General features: G+C 42.0%; 1 protein-coding gene across 1 annotated transcript; it reads right to left on the bottom strand.

The window, feature by feature from the left end:
- Positions 1-1,658: 1,658 nt before the first annotated feature.
- Positions 1,659-11,284, bottom strand: YWHAH (tyrosine 3-monooxygenase/tryptophan 5-monooxygenase activation protein eta). Its single transcript, XM_005445256.3, has 2 exons — positions 10,837-11,284; positions 1,659-3,085 (listed from the first exon to the last, which is right to left on the bottom strand). The coding sequence occupies exons 1-2, from the start codon at positions 10,921-10,923 to the stop codon at positions 2,429-2,431; spliced, it is 744 nt and encodes a 247-aa protein (XP_005445313.1). The 5' UTR covers positions 10,924-11,284; the 3' UTR covers positions 1,659-2,428.
- Between the last annotated feature and the right edge of the window lie 1,304 nt (positions 11,285-12,588).

Raw genomic sequence — 12,588 nt, forward strand, 5'->3', positions numbered from 1 at the left:
AAAGCTTTACTTAGATTAATGGCAATACAGATAACCACAACCACCTGACTGGTATACTACAAACTTCCCTACCAGAAATCATTACAGCACTCAGGAGCTGCACACCATTCTACAGAAACCCTTTGGTCTCCATTTTCCATCTTATGCACCAGGTCAACAGCTCATCTTTAACTGCCTAGTCCAGAGATGTCAGAGACATGCTGACTCACTTGCAGACTACATAATGTTCGAGTTTTGTGACAAAGGATCTGCACAAGACAGTAACTAAGATGAGGAAGGAATCCTTGGCTTTTAAATTTACAAAAAGATAGTGGATACTTCTACAAACAGAAATAAACCTAGTAATTGCCAGCAATATTATTAACTAAAGTTGTGTAACTTTATCTTATCAGTGTTTCAACATAAAACGGCAGTCTTACTGCCAAGTTCTACCTTGGTTCCACAGAGGCAGTTAAGCAGATCTGAGGGGAAGGGAAGGAAGCTATAGGAATCTAGGAGACAAAAAAAGCCCAAACGGGTATTACTGGCTGGAAGACTCCTGCAATGTTTACTCGCAAAACAGGGAACTGAAAAACAGGGATTTGTATACTGTTTGATGAGAGAGCAGCAAATACGAAAGTGTGACTTCCAGAACAGGCCCTGGCAGACAGTAATAATTTATATTAAGGATGTGCTCCAAACTACTTTAGGTCAAGCACCTCAAGATTATACAATAGCACAACATCAAGGATCTGTATTTTCATCTTTTTCAGATGTTGCATTAGCCTTTCAACTGTTGCCAACTTTACTGATGTAGTAATTCTAACTTTATCTAGAAGACAACAGAATGAATACACAAAATCTACCGTTAAAAGTTCTAATCTCTCAGATACTGAAAAATAACCTGTGTGCTGCTTTTAAAAAGTATGAATAATTGTGGGTATTCAGACCTGTGATATTTATTGCACAAATCTAAGAAAAATAGATTTAGATAAATGAGAACTTAAATGACCCTTGAGCTAAGTCAGGTGCCAGCAGCAGCCTGGGTACAGTGACAAATAACAGCTAAATTTTCCTGCTTCTGTAACATATAATTACAGAAGTATGTACTGAACCAATAAATATACACATACACTAACTGCTGGGAGAGAAAAAAACACAACATGCTTGGGGAACTAGACTAGAACAGAGAAGAATTCTTTAAGAACAAATACTGTTTCTGTTTAAAGCAGGTAAATATGAAATAAAGTTACCAGGATTTTCATGTGTAAACACGATTTGGTGATTAGGACTTCAGGAAAAAAAGTTTTAGGAGTCAAGAGTGGACAGAAATCTCTGTATTGGTATGACAAGTAATGTCCTTTACAACTTCTCAGCTCCTGTGCAGAATTGTATTACAACTGCTCTACCACGCAAGTAACTAAATATACCACCTTTATATATATATATATATATACCACTTTAACACAGGTGAGCAGTATCACACTCTAGGTGACTGTGGGTGTTTTGGGCAGTTTGATTGTTTGATTTTTCCTTCTTTTCAGCATACTGGTTTTTATTTTGTTTGTTCAGCATGTGAGGCAACTTCTCATTACACTTCTGATTAAGTATGTTTTAACCCATCAGTGATGTTAGGTAACTCAATCTGTGCTCTGAACAAAAGACAGGACAGCTTATAGAGACATAACATCCCCGAAGCAGCATTTTATTTTATTCATTTAATTCCAAAACATTTAATTTAGAAGTCTGGCATCTCAGTTATCCATCTTAATATGGGCTAATATTGACATAGTGTTGTCAGAATACACAGACAACTAAACAGCCAAAGAGTTTACAAAAAATAAATTCATGATTCTTCAAAACAACTGCAAAAGGTTACAAGTATCAAAACTCTTCGGTAGATGCACTGCATTAAAAGAAACTGCACGTCAGAGGCAAAAAACCCAAATTGCTACTGAAATCTCACATTTCAAACAGTTTTTTGTAAACTGATGAACTGGGTTTTCATTTAACATCAGCTTAACTGTTTTCATTGAAAAAAATTTGGGGTGGCTAATTTATTCTGCATGCACAAAATGTACTGCTTAACAGAACGGTCAGCTCATTTCAAATGGGAAAAAAATTAAATTGGAATCTCATTATCTTCAACGCTTTCATTATTCTTTCCCGTATTTTCTGATCAACAGGCAAACTAAAATGCCTCCTTTACTATGCATCTTTCTGCACTGCTCAAGTGCAACTAAGATAAATAGAGCCAATAAACCAATTAATCCATCAATGCCCATGAAGACTCATCTGAAACTGCTTCTTGTTGAAGTGGACAGCAGATCTGAACAGCTGTACAATACAGATATGCTTAGCACTAGATATTTAGTGTGACTGTGGCAAGGAAATATTGGTGATGATGGGGATGGCGAAGTGGATGAAAGAGGGATCAGAGGAAAGCCTTCTAATTATTCCCCTCTCCTGCTTCTTCATCTTGCTGATCACTCGTCCACAGAGTGAGGTTATCTCGAAGTAACTGCATGATGAGAGTGGAGTCCTTGTAGGAATCCTCATTTAGTGTGTCCAGCTCTGCTATGGCATCATCAAAGGCTTGTTTGGCTAAAAGGCAGGCCTGCTCAGGAGCATTCTGGATTTCATAGTAGAACACCGAGAAATTGAGTGCCAGCCCAAGCCTAATTGGGTGAGTGGGCTGCATGTGCTCTTTGCTGATCTCAAAAGCCTCTTTATAGGCAGCTTCTGAGGCTTCCACAACACTGTTCTTCTTCTCTCCAGCAGCAACTTCTGCCAAATAGCGGTAGTAATCCCCTTTCATTTTCAGATAAAAGACCTTGCTCTCATACTGGAAGTCATTGCAGTTCTTGATCAAGTATTTATCTAGGAGAGCCAAAACATCATTGCAGACTGTCTCAAGCTCCTTTTCTATCTTCTCCCTATAGGCTTTAACCTTCTCCAGCTTCTTCTCATTCCCATCTGCCATAGTCTTCTGCTCTATGCTGCTGATGACGCGCCAGGAAGATCGTCTAGCCCCGACTACATTCTTGTAGGCTACAGACAGCAGGTTTCGATCCTCATTTGAGAGAGGCTCATTTAGCTCAGTTACCTGAAAATACAGACGAAGATAAAATTTAAAGGGTTTGTCTTAAGGAAGAGCGTGCAAACTTCAGTACTTCCATCATGAAGTGCAAGACTCAATTCTAGATCCCCAAATGCCTTCTAGACAGGAGTTAGTTTGTAACACAAACTTTAAAACCATTTCTGCAGTTAAGACTTAAGAGTGAGCACCCCAGTTTAATTGCAATGGAATAGGTATTTAGAAACCATTGCAAAGCACATTCACTGAATAAAAGTGAGTCAGGCTTGTGTAATGGAGAAGCATTCTCAGAAGGAAGGCTCAAGTTCTTTAGGAAGTCTGCTATAATTACGCAGACTACACACTTATATGATTAATTTAATGTACCTAGAATATCAGTTTTATGAATCTGGAACACAGCATAGACACTGGAAACTGGTGCAGTCCTTGCATTTCTTTCCTCTGCTGCTTGCTTTCATTCGACAGCAGATGGAAGCGCTGCAGTCATTATGATTAAGCTCTGCATAGTACAAATGAAGTTAGTGTTTCATAGTTATCTTTCAGTCACCTAGTGAGCAATTTTACAATGTAATAGAAAAGTTATCCCGATTTCTGCTGACTGGTGTCTGCAGACAACCTTCAGGGACAGGACATGAAAGAAACTGCATAGAAACAGAACAGAAAAATCAAGAAAAAAAGCCATGATCAATTCCAAATTTCTACTACAAAAAGCTGTGACAGGGAAGGGTAATACTTCTAATATTGTATTTAGGCCTATATCACTTGCTGCGTTAATTTAGGAGAATAAAACCTATCAGACATAGCCACTTGAAGTTGTTCTGCTTTTGCAGATTTACAAACATGAAATTAAACTCACAGGAATCAGGATGAAAAAGTGTAACTCTGCTACTTTAAGCACACTGCATTAAAAGAACACTAGAATCCTAAGAATAGGTGCTTTGGTGTGAAAGTAAACTTGTGTTTGCTCAGACACTGCTAAAATCATTAATTACTTCTTTCACAACCAATTACTTACATAATATAAATAATCAAGTCACAAATATTTATACTATTCTGAGACTGCTGGTGTAACCAGTGAACCACCCAATGAATATGCATCTTTCCAAGTCTAAAAAATAATTTATATCAATTGTAACTGTTACAGTTAGAGAGAGCTTAATTTCAAATTAGGTTTTGTTCTTAAAATATTTTAAGTCAATTAGTTTTATCTCCAAAATGCCTTTCCCCCATAGCTCAGGAACCTGAACTCCCAAAAGATACACTATTCTACCTGCCCTAATACAATTAGAGACAATCTACAGGGGGTGAAATGCACAGGAATCTACTCCAATGACATCTTCAAAACGTCTTCACAGCTTCCAATCAACATCCTCCCAACAATCTCTCCCTCAACAATCTCTACTATGACCCATCTATATCGTCTTCTCTAATAAAGATATTAACACCCTCAAAATGTAAAGGCTCAGCTAAGAGCTTTTTATTTCCTACAGTCTATTAGGACAGCACTCACTTTTACAAATATAAAGAAATCCACCAAAGAAGATTATCCTTTGGTCATTTCTGCACTGCTGGAGGACTTTGCTTGAAAGTTCATTGCAAACACAGTGATTGATCAAAAGGAGTAAATAATGTATTGCTAAACTTGCAAGTATCACTTAACCATACAAATAAATCCTTTTTTTTTTCTCCCATCTTCATGATCTTTACAGTATTAAAAAAAATAAATAATCCCGATCTGTTGATATACTACTGAGCTACACTACCCACAAAAAAAACCCAACTGAGTATGGAAAAATACGCAAGATACAAAAATAACTGAGGATGAGAGTTATTGGGGCAGTAGTAACAGAAATACCACTTCCTGGCTTTGCAGCTCAGACTCCATACAAAAGAAATTAAAAGCTACAGGAGCACAACCACAGCCATCTTAATTCTTCACCTGATACATCATCACCTCCATTTGTCACCTCATCCTCCATTTATCACCTGTTATTTACTCTCAGCTTCAAACTAAACATCCTACTAAATTTTGGTATTTAAGTATTCAATAACTAAAAAAAGGTAATGCAGTTATCCTAAACCTTGTTATAATTACTTCTACCTCCTTAAGGTGGCTTCTTAAACTTTCTAATATGAACTTTTAGACAAATGTCTTCTGTGTATTCAAAGCACCAAAATGGCATTTTGCAGCACATAAATGTCTTGGGAAGCATAAAAAAATTTTGAGTACTAAACCCTAGGTTTTTACTATGCTGTATAGCTGGTGTATTTACTTAAGGGGAGATAAATTAATCAGTTTTCAAATTTCACCATTTTCCACAAGAAAGAAAATACAATCTTACAGGACTATCGCTAGCCTTCAAAGAGTGTTCCAAGTTTTTTTCTAGTCTATTATTCTGGTGTTACTCATTTTTAACTGCAGAAAATGTACCGTAAAACCTACCCTGAAGAAGCTGACTTACAAAGCCCACTTGCACAGGAGACACTGTAACTGCAGACAACCCACACCCGAAAAGCCTTCCAGCCTTCCCTAATCACAGCCACAATTCAATGCAAGTACTGATAAACAGATATTTGCAGAAATTTCTGAAGATCACATTAACAGAGGGAGGATCTTGTAAAGTCTAGCTAGCATGAACTTTGGTAACCTTGACTGGTCTTTACTCCCACATTCTGTATTATAAGTTGGCCTACAGTGCAATCTTTAAAACACAGTGTAACTTTTCGAAGCATCTTCATACTGTATATTTAGACTAGCTAGTTTAATGTTTAGCTGTTACATCAGCTTGTACCAAGTTTGCCAAAAATCTCAATAAGCCCCAGACTAACAGAATCCTGACAAAGCAAGACTGAGAAACAGCAAGGAATACTCAAGGTACATTCATGTAAAGCACAACAAAAAAAGCCCAAGAGAAAGCCATCTCTCAGGACTAACTGCAGAACAGTTGTTAATATGTGGAAAAAATGTTACTTTCAGTGTTTTGTTTAAGAAATTATCTAAGAGATAAGAGACTTAATTAAGAGACTATTCCAGATCATCACTAGACTGCTGTACAATTTAATTCCCCAAGACTGACTGAAACACACCCTGAAACCGTTCCTTATAGTAAAAAGGAAAAACTAACAGGAAAAGCTAATTCAACATGCTGAAGAGATACCTACTAGCTTCATGATGTATCAGAAGTTACTGATGTATCTTAAGAGAACCAGCAACTACCATTAACTCAAGTCCACAGCAAATTATTCCTCCTCCTAGCTAAAAGATCTATCTAGCTATGTAGATTATTTAAAAATCACATCTACCTCCCTGGTGTAACAGCAATATTACAGGAATCCAGACTCAAAGGAAAGCACGTGACCTTTATGTAGCTGTTACTGTTTTAGCTATTTCCAATAGACTAACAAAGTAGGTAACACCAGACTTATTCCCCTTCACGTGCAGGGGTGATGCAGAAAAAAAGAAAACTTGAAATGCTGAAAGAAATTTATTTCTTACTACCTTCCATTCTAATAATAGCCCTTCCTTAATAGAAAAGATCTTGGGACTGCGATAATTTATGTTTTAGACATAGACACACTTTCTTATACGCCACCTGTAGTATGAATGACTTCAAAGTAGTATTTACTTACTTAGGTGTTACTTTATACTTTCCTTACACAAAGACACCCCCCACACACACACTTAAGTTTGGAGCCATTTTAAATCCTGAGCCAAATGATGCAACTGAACTATGATCTGCTAGCAGTCTTCACTCAGACTGACAGTCTGCTTTTTGTAAAAGAATACGGTCCCAAATCATTTATTTCTAAAATACTTTCAGGTATACCTTACTGGGAAAAAAATGGGAGTATATGTAAGATACTGACTACAACCCTGGAATTGTTAATTGCACATGCGCATGAGCATGGCAGTACTCTATCAGCTCAGAAATTACTTCCATGTCTGTGATCCCACAAAGGCCATACCAGCCAAGTTACCTTTCACATGGAAGGCACACGAAAGCAAAGATGCCACAACTGAGAGCAGATCCATGACACAGATTACCTAGCAGAACTGACCCAGGTCAATTGAACGTATGTGACTGGGTTACTGCTTTGTTAGACAGACCATCTAAGTCACAGCTACAGCAGTTCCCAGCAAGTTGCTCCAAAAAATGACTTTACCTGAGCCAGTACAGTCAGATTTAACTACTAAAACTCTCCTGATACAAAGTTATACAGTCTAGAATTTTTTAAAAAATAGAAGCCAGACTGGTTTAAATACCAGATCAGTTTCTTGCATGATGTGGCTTCAGTATTTTATATGAAGCATTCAAAGTTCTACAGTTAGATTTACTGTATACAACCACAGTTAAGGAAGTAATCTCACAGCAGGGGAAGATACTGTTTACAGTAAAGGCATCTCATTCCCCCCTCCTACACACACATTAACCTACACACCCCATTAACCCAAACCCAGACACTGATGTGAAGAACTCAAAGTGATCCTATACTAAAAATATGGAACATCCCAACGTCCATTTATATAGACAGATCAAGCCTACAAATTAAACTAGAACCTCAAGCTCTTTTGCTTTAAAAACTTTATATCATTCCAAGACTTCGTTAATCAATATAGGTCCTGAGCGCTACATAATAGGATTAATACTGTCTGAAATACCAGGGGTTTATACAGCTAAAATGTTTAACCATTACTGGAATGATGTACAACAAAGGTACTCAATGCTGTATTCTCACGATGCTACAGTACTTGTTCCACAAAGAGAGAATCTTTAACACTTACAGTAAGAGCATATCCTCTCCCAGTGTTTTGAGAAGTAATTTTCTTACCTACCATGTAGAGTTATATTTCAAATAGTCGGAATCCTGGAGCAGCATTTAATGCAATGAGAATGCCACACCCCTTGGAAGAATGCCATTCAGAGACACATTTACATATGATTGTATTTTCTATTAAAATAAATTTGGCTGGAAAAAAGTAAACTGAACTCACTTATAATAGCAAACTAAGTGGAGGTTTGATGTTCCTCTCCCGTCTACGCATTGTAAGCCAAAATACTAGAATCCTTTCAAGAAAAAGAAGCTTAACAGCAACAAAAAAACTGTATTATTGAGCAGTACTTTCCTTATTTAAGCTACCACTTCTACTTCATCTGGCTTTCCTTTAAAAGAAAGGATTGATAGGACTGAAAAATAAGCATTTCTCTAGCTTTATACTGACAGCTGAAACTGCAGTCTTCCCATTTTTTCTTACTTCAGCAGCAGTCTCAAAAATCATATAAACATGCTTTCACTAAGATAGTCTTTGTCTTTAGGAGTAACTATCAGTTTGTTGGCTATGTTGTGTACCGTAAATATGCAGTGATAAATACAGAGAACTTAAATCACTGAGATTTCAATTTACACTGAAAGCACACTACTTTCATATAGCATCTTCAAAAACCATCAGATGTGTTATATTCAGAGGGGTTTTTTAAAGAAAAATTTAAATCAACTTTTCAAATCAAGATAACCTGTATCGAGAATAAATATCTGAGTGAGAACACTGATTTCCTGTTGAAGGAAGTCTAACACCTCTGAGTGGCAAGATAATTTTAATATTTTATACGGATAAAATTCTCTTAATAGCTGTTATTGACAATCTCTGAAAATGAAGGAAGTATTAGCTGTGTGAGAACAGATGGCCCACGTAACATTTCATAGGAGCTTCTGCTCAGACCTACAAAATCAACTTCAAACACTTAAGAGCATTCTGGAAACCACCGTGTTAAGAGTGAGCACCTGCGAAAGCCATGTAACCAATAGATGCTACATTATCAAACAGCTTAAAATAAGGAAACTATTACATTTTAAATTCAGCTTTACTTTTTGTATTTTTGAAGTATTTATTGTGTAATTTCCACAAATGCTCAAGCCTCAGGTCACTTATGAAGTGTTCTCCCCACTACAGAAGCTCATTAATACAGATGACAATACTATAACTCAAGATGAGTGAAAATTGCATAGTATTTAGGACAGTTTAAAGAGACAGCTGGACATACACACTAGTTTGATGTACTTTACCTATTTCCTGAAGCATAACGACTGTATTGTTTCTTTTATGTATGTTCAGAGCGCCACACATACACTGTAGCTCAGCGCTATTTGGAAAAACAAAAAGCTATCTACTAACTACCGCTACAAGAAGTCTTCTAGAGCAGCAGTGGATTTCAGTGGTTTCTCCATTTCATCTTTTAGAATGAGCAATTGAGAGATCTGAGGGATAAACAGAGACGTGACTACTATATGTATCAATAATTTTAGCAATATCATTAAAATACAGTTTATTTTCATGTCTAGTGCTTCGTATACTGATAGGTATTGCTGCCTCAGAACTGGACTGGTGGCAGTATTCACAATGACACAATAGCAAAAGCGAGTAAGAGCAGCAAAATACAAGTATCTTTTCATTGCCCTCATTTAAGGGAGGCAACGTACATCACAGTCCCTGAAGGAGACTAAACAGACTGATTCTTATTCCATTTGAAGCTGCTCTTTCAAACTACAGAATCATCTCGTGTCTTTAAACAGCAGCACTTCTCACAGGAAGAGATTCCTCATGGGGCCTTTGGTGTTCAGGAAGGACAGATCAGCAAGAACAAACCAACAGTAATCAGATACAGCAAAGACACTGCTAAGCGCTTACTAGCAATAATAACACCACTCAAACCCCAGATTATATAAATGCTTTGTTTTTAAAAAAAGGACTAGACATAACAAGTTTGATCATTCTGCAATTTTATTATATATCAGTACAGAGAGGACAATACAAGTAATTTTCATTGCTTGGTTCTGAAATAAGCAGAGTTGCAACTGTAACTTATTGTTTAAATACATTTCAGTATTCAACTGTGTACAGAACAGACTGAGAATGTGCTACCCTACAAAGAAGAGTCAAAAAAGCAATGTTAAAGCTTGGGAAATGCTCTCTGTGCACTGGGTAGCTTTTATACACGGATGCAACTACTACCCTCGAGTCAGAGCGCTGATGCTTATGGGTGAGGCCCCTAATTCGTGCCTTTTATCGCGAGGCAAAAGAAACGTCTAGAAAAAGTAGAGGCTCCTCTCGCCATGCGCCGTTTCTCCAGACACCCCTAGCCGCCCCTAGAAGGGGAGGCGAACCCCAAGGTCAAACCCGTCGTCCCCACCGGGGGGGGGGGGGGGGGGGGGGGGCGGGGCGGTACGCGAGAAAGGTCCCCGTTGTGAGCAGGACTCGGAGAACGGCCCCGCTGCGTTCCCGCCGCCCCCGGGCGAGGCGGGCAGCATTCAAACCGCTGCGCCGCGCGCCGGATTGGCGGGGTGGGGGAGCGCGGCGAGGAGGGCACGGGGACAGCCACACCCCCGGGGCTGTGAGCGCCGAGGGAGCGGGAGGGCTGCGAGGGAATGAAGGGACATGAGGGAAAAAATGAATTTTAACGGGAAAAAGGGGGCTCCGGGTCCAGCGTGGACCGGCTACGTTTCGTCTCGCCTCCCCCCGAGGCAGGCAGCTGCGGGCACCGCCCCACACGGTGGCGAGGTGTCCGGCGGGACGGCCTGGCGCTTGCTCCCGCCCTCCTTTCTTCACCGCCACGGGCGGGACCCGGCGGCTCGCATCCTCCCCGGGACCCAACTCCGCCTCGGGCCAGCCCAGACTTCCTTTCCCTCCTTCCCCCGCCACTACCCACCCTACACACTCCTCCCTGGGTACGACCCACAGCCGCCACGCTACCAGCCCCACTCACCGACTTCATGGCCGAGGCCATGTCGTCGTATCGCTCCGCCTGCTCGGCCAGGCGGGCTCGCTGCAGCAGCTGCTCTCGGTCCCCCATTGCCGCTTCCGTGGTGGCCGCCGGGCTGGGCACTCTACGCCCCTCAGAGACAGCGAGCAAGGCGGGGGGGCGGGGATGTGCGCCTGGAAACGCGCGGGCGGTGCGAGTAGGGAAGCCGACGGAGCCGCCGCCTCACGCCCGCCCGCCCGCTCGCTCGCTCCCTCAGCGGCCGCCGGGCTCGCCTCAGGCGCCGCGCGCCCGCGCTTGCCAGGCGACGGTTGGCGCCTCGGGCTCCCAGACGGCGGCAAAGCGGGCAGCCGCGCGCTCGCTGCGTCCCCTCGGCGGCGTGTGGAGCTCGCGCCTCTGCGCCCGGCTCGGAGCCTCGCGCTGCTGCCGCCGCCTGCGCCTGCGCGCTGGGAAGGCAACGAGGGGGCGGAGCTGCGGGGACTGCAGGGGAGGGGAGGGGGCGCTGCTCCCCCGCGGTCTATTTCTAGATGACGTCACTTGCTATAAATAGCTACGGCGGGGCGCCGGCCGGGGGGCGCATGCGCGCTGCGAGTGCTGCATTTTACTGCTGCAAAGGTGGAGGTGGGCGGTGGGCGCGCGGCACTGCGGAGCCGGGCCGTGCCGCCCTGCCCGCCTACGGGGGCTGCTCGCCTGTGCGGCCCTGCCGCCGCGCCCCCGCCGCCGGCTTTGTCCTGCGGGGCGTACGTAGCCGTGCCTGCGGCCGGGGAGGGGCACGGGCCCCGCACCACCCCCACACCTTGCCGAGCAGAGCCAGCTACGGCCCCGCTTACCGCCTCTTTTAATTCGTAACAGCCGAGCTGCTCTTTGCTAAATCGACAGCGCACCGGCCTTACCTAAAACCGTCTCAAAGCCAAGGCGTTGTGCAAACGGCACAGCCGCCCTGCTGCCGGCAGAGATGCTAGTGCTCGCGTTACCCATCTCGTACTAAAAATCACAGATTGAGCTTTTCCTACTCGGCCCACAGCCAGCATGGAAACACCACTGCCCCTCCAAGCAAAAGCTCTGCTCTCCATCGCACAGGTCAGCATCAGAGCTGCTGGCCACGACACCTACATCCACTTAGTTCACACCCGTCCTCCCCCCAAAGAAGAAAGCCAGCACGCTGGCACGCGTGCCAGGCAGGGGACCAAGGCTGGTCCCGCTCCTGACACTACTCTCCCACTGTCCCCTGGCACTGTTGCAACAGAGTAAAACCAGCCCATTGTGTCGGCCAAAAGTTTTTAGCCTTAACTCAAACATCGCTGGATTTTGGGCATGGTAATTTAAAATGCTAACATCATTTAAAATAAATGCTGCAGTTATACTGCTAGGGTTTTTTAAAGGACATAAATATTATGACTAATAAGTGGCAGTTATATCTAATAAAACATGAAAGATAAAAATCACAGGTAGCATGTTATAAACTGATAGCCAGAACATTCAGGAAATAGCTCTTTGCAGTACTGCGAAGCACACAGTCGTACATACGTATCAGCATGCTGAACGGTGCCTCTTTCCTAGCAGGATTTTATTTTCACTGTTCCTAAGAGAAGGCAGTGACATGTAAAACTGTAGCAGAATGGATCCCGACATCAGTCTAACTCATCATCACATTAATGCAAAATTTGTATTGATTTTACCTAAGGACAAAGTTTTGTCTAGGGACAGCAGGACCATGTTCTTGAAAAGGTAAAATTCAGTGTAAAAATATAGATGTTA

The sequence above is a fragment of the Falco cherrug genome, chromosome 1 (genome assembly GCF_023634085.1).
Source record: "Falco cherrug isolate bFalChe1 chromosome 1, bFalChe1.pri, whole genome shotgun sequence".
Lineage (NCBI taxonomy): Eukaryota > Metazoa > Chordata > Aves > Falconiformes > Falconidae > Falco > Falco cherrug.

Excerpts from the sequence above, each read along its gene's own strand:
- YWHAH (XM_005445256.3), bottom strand. The coding sequence starts at position 10,923 with ATGGGGGACCGAGAGCAGCTGCTGCAGCGAGCCCGCCTGGCCGAGCAG. Across the intron at positions 3,086-10,836 it reads TGGCCTCGGCCATGAAGTCG|GTAACTGAGCTAAATGAGCC; the intron begins GTGAGTGGGGCT and ends CTGTATTTTCAG.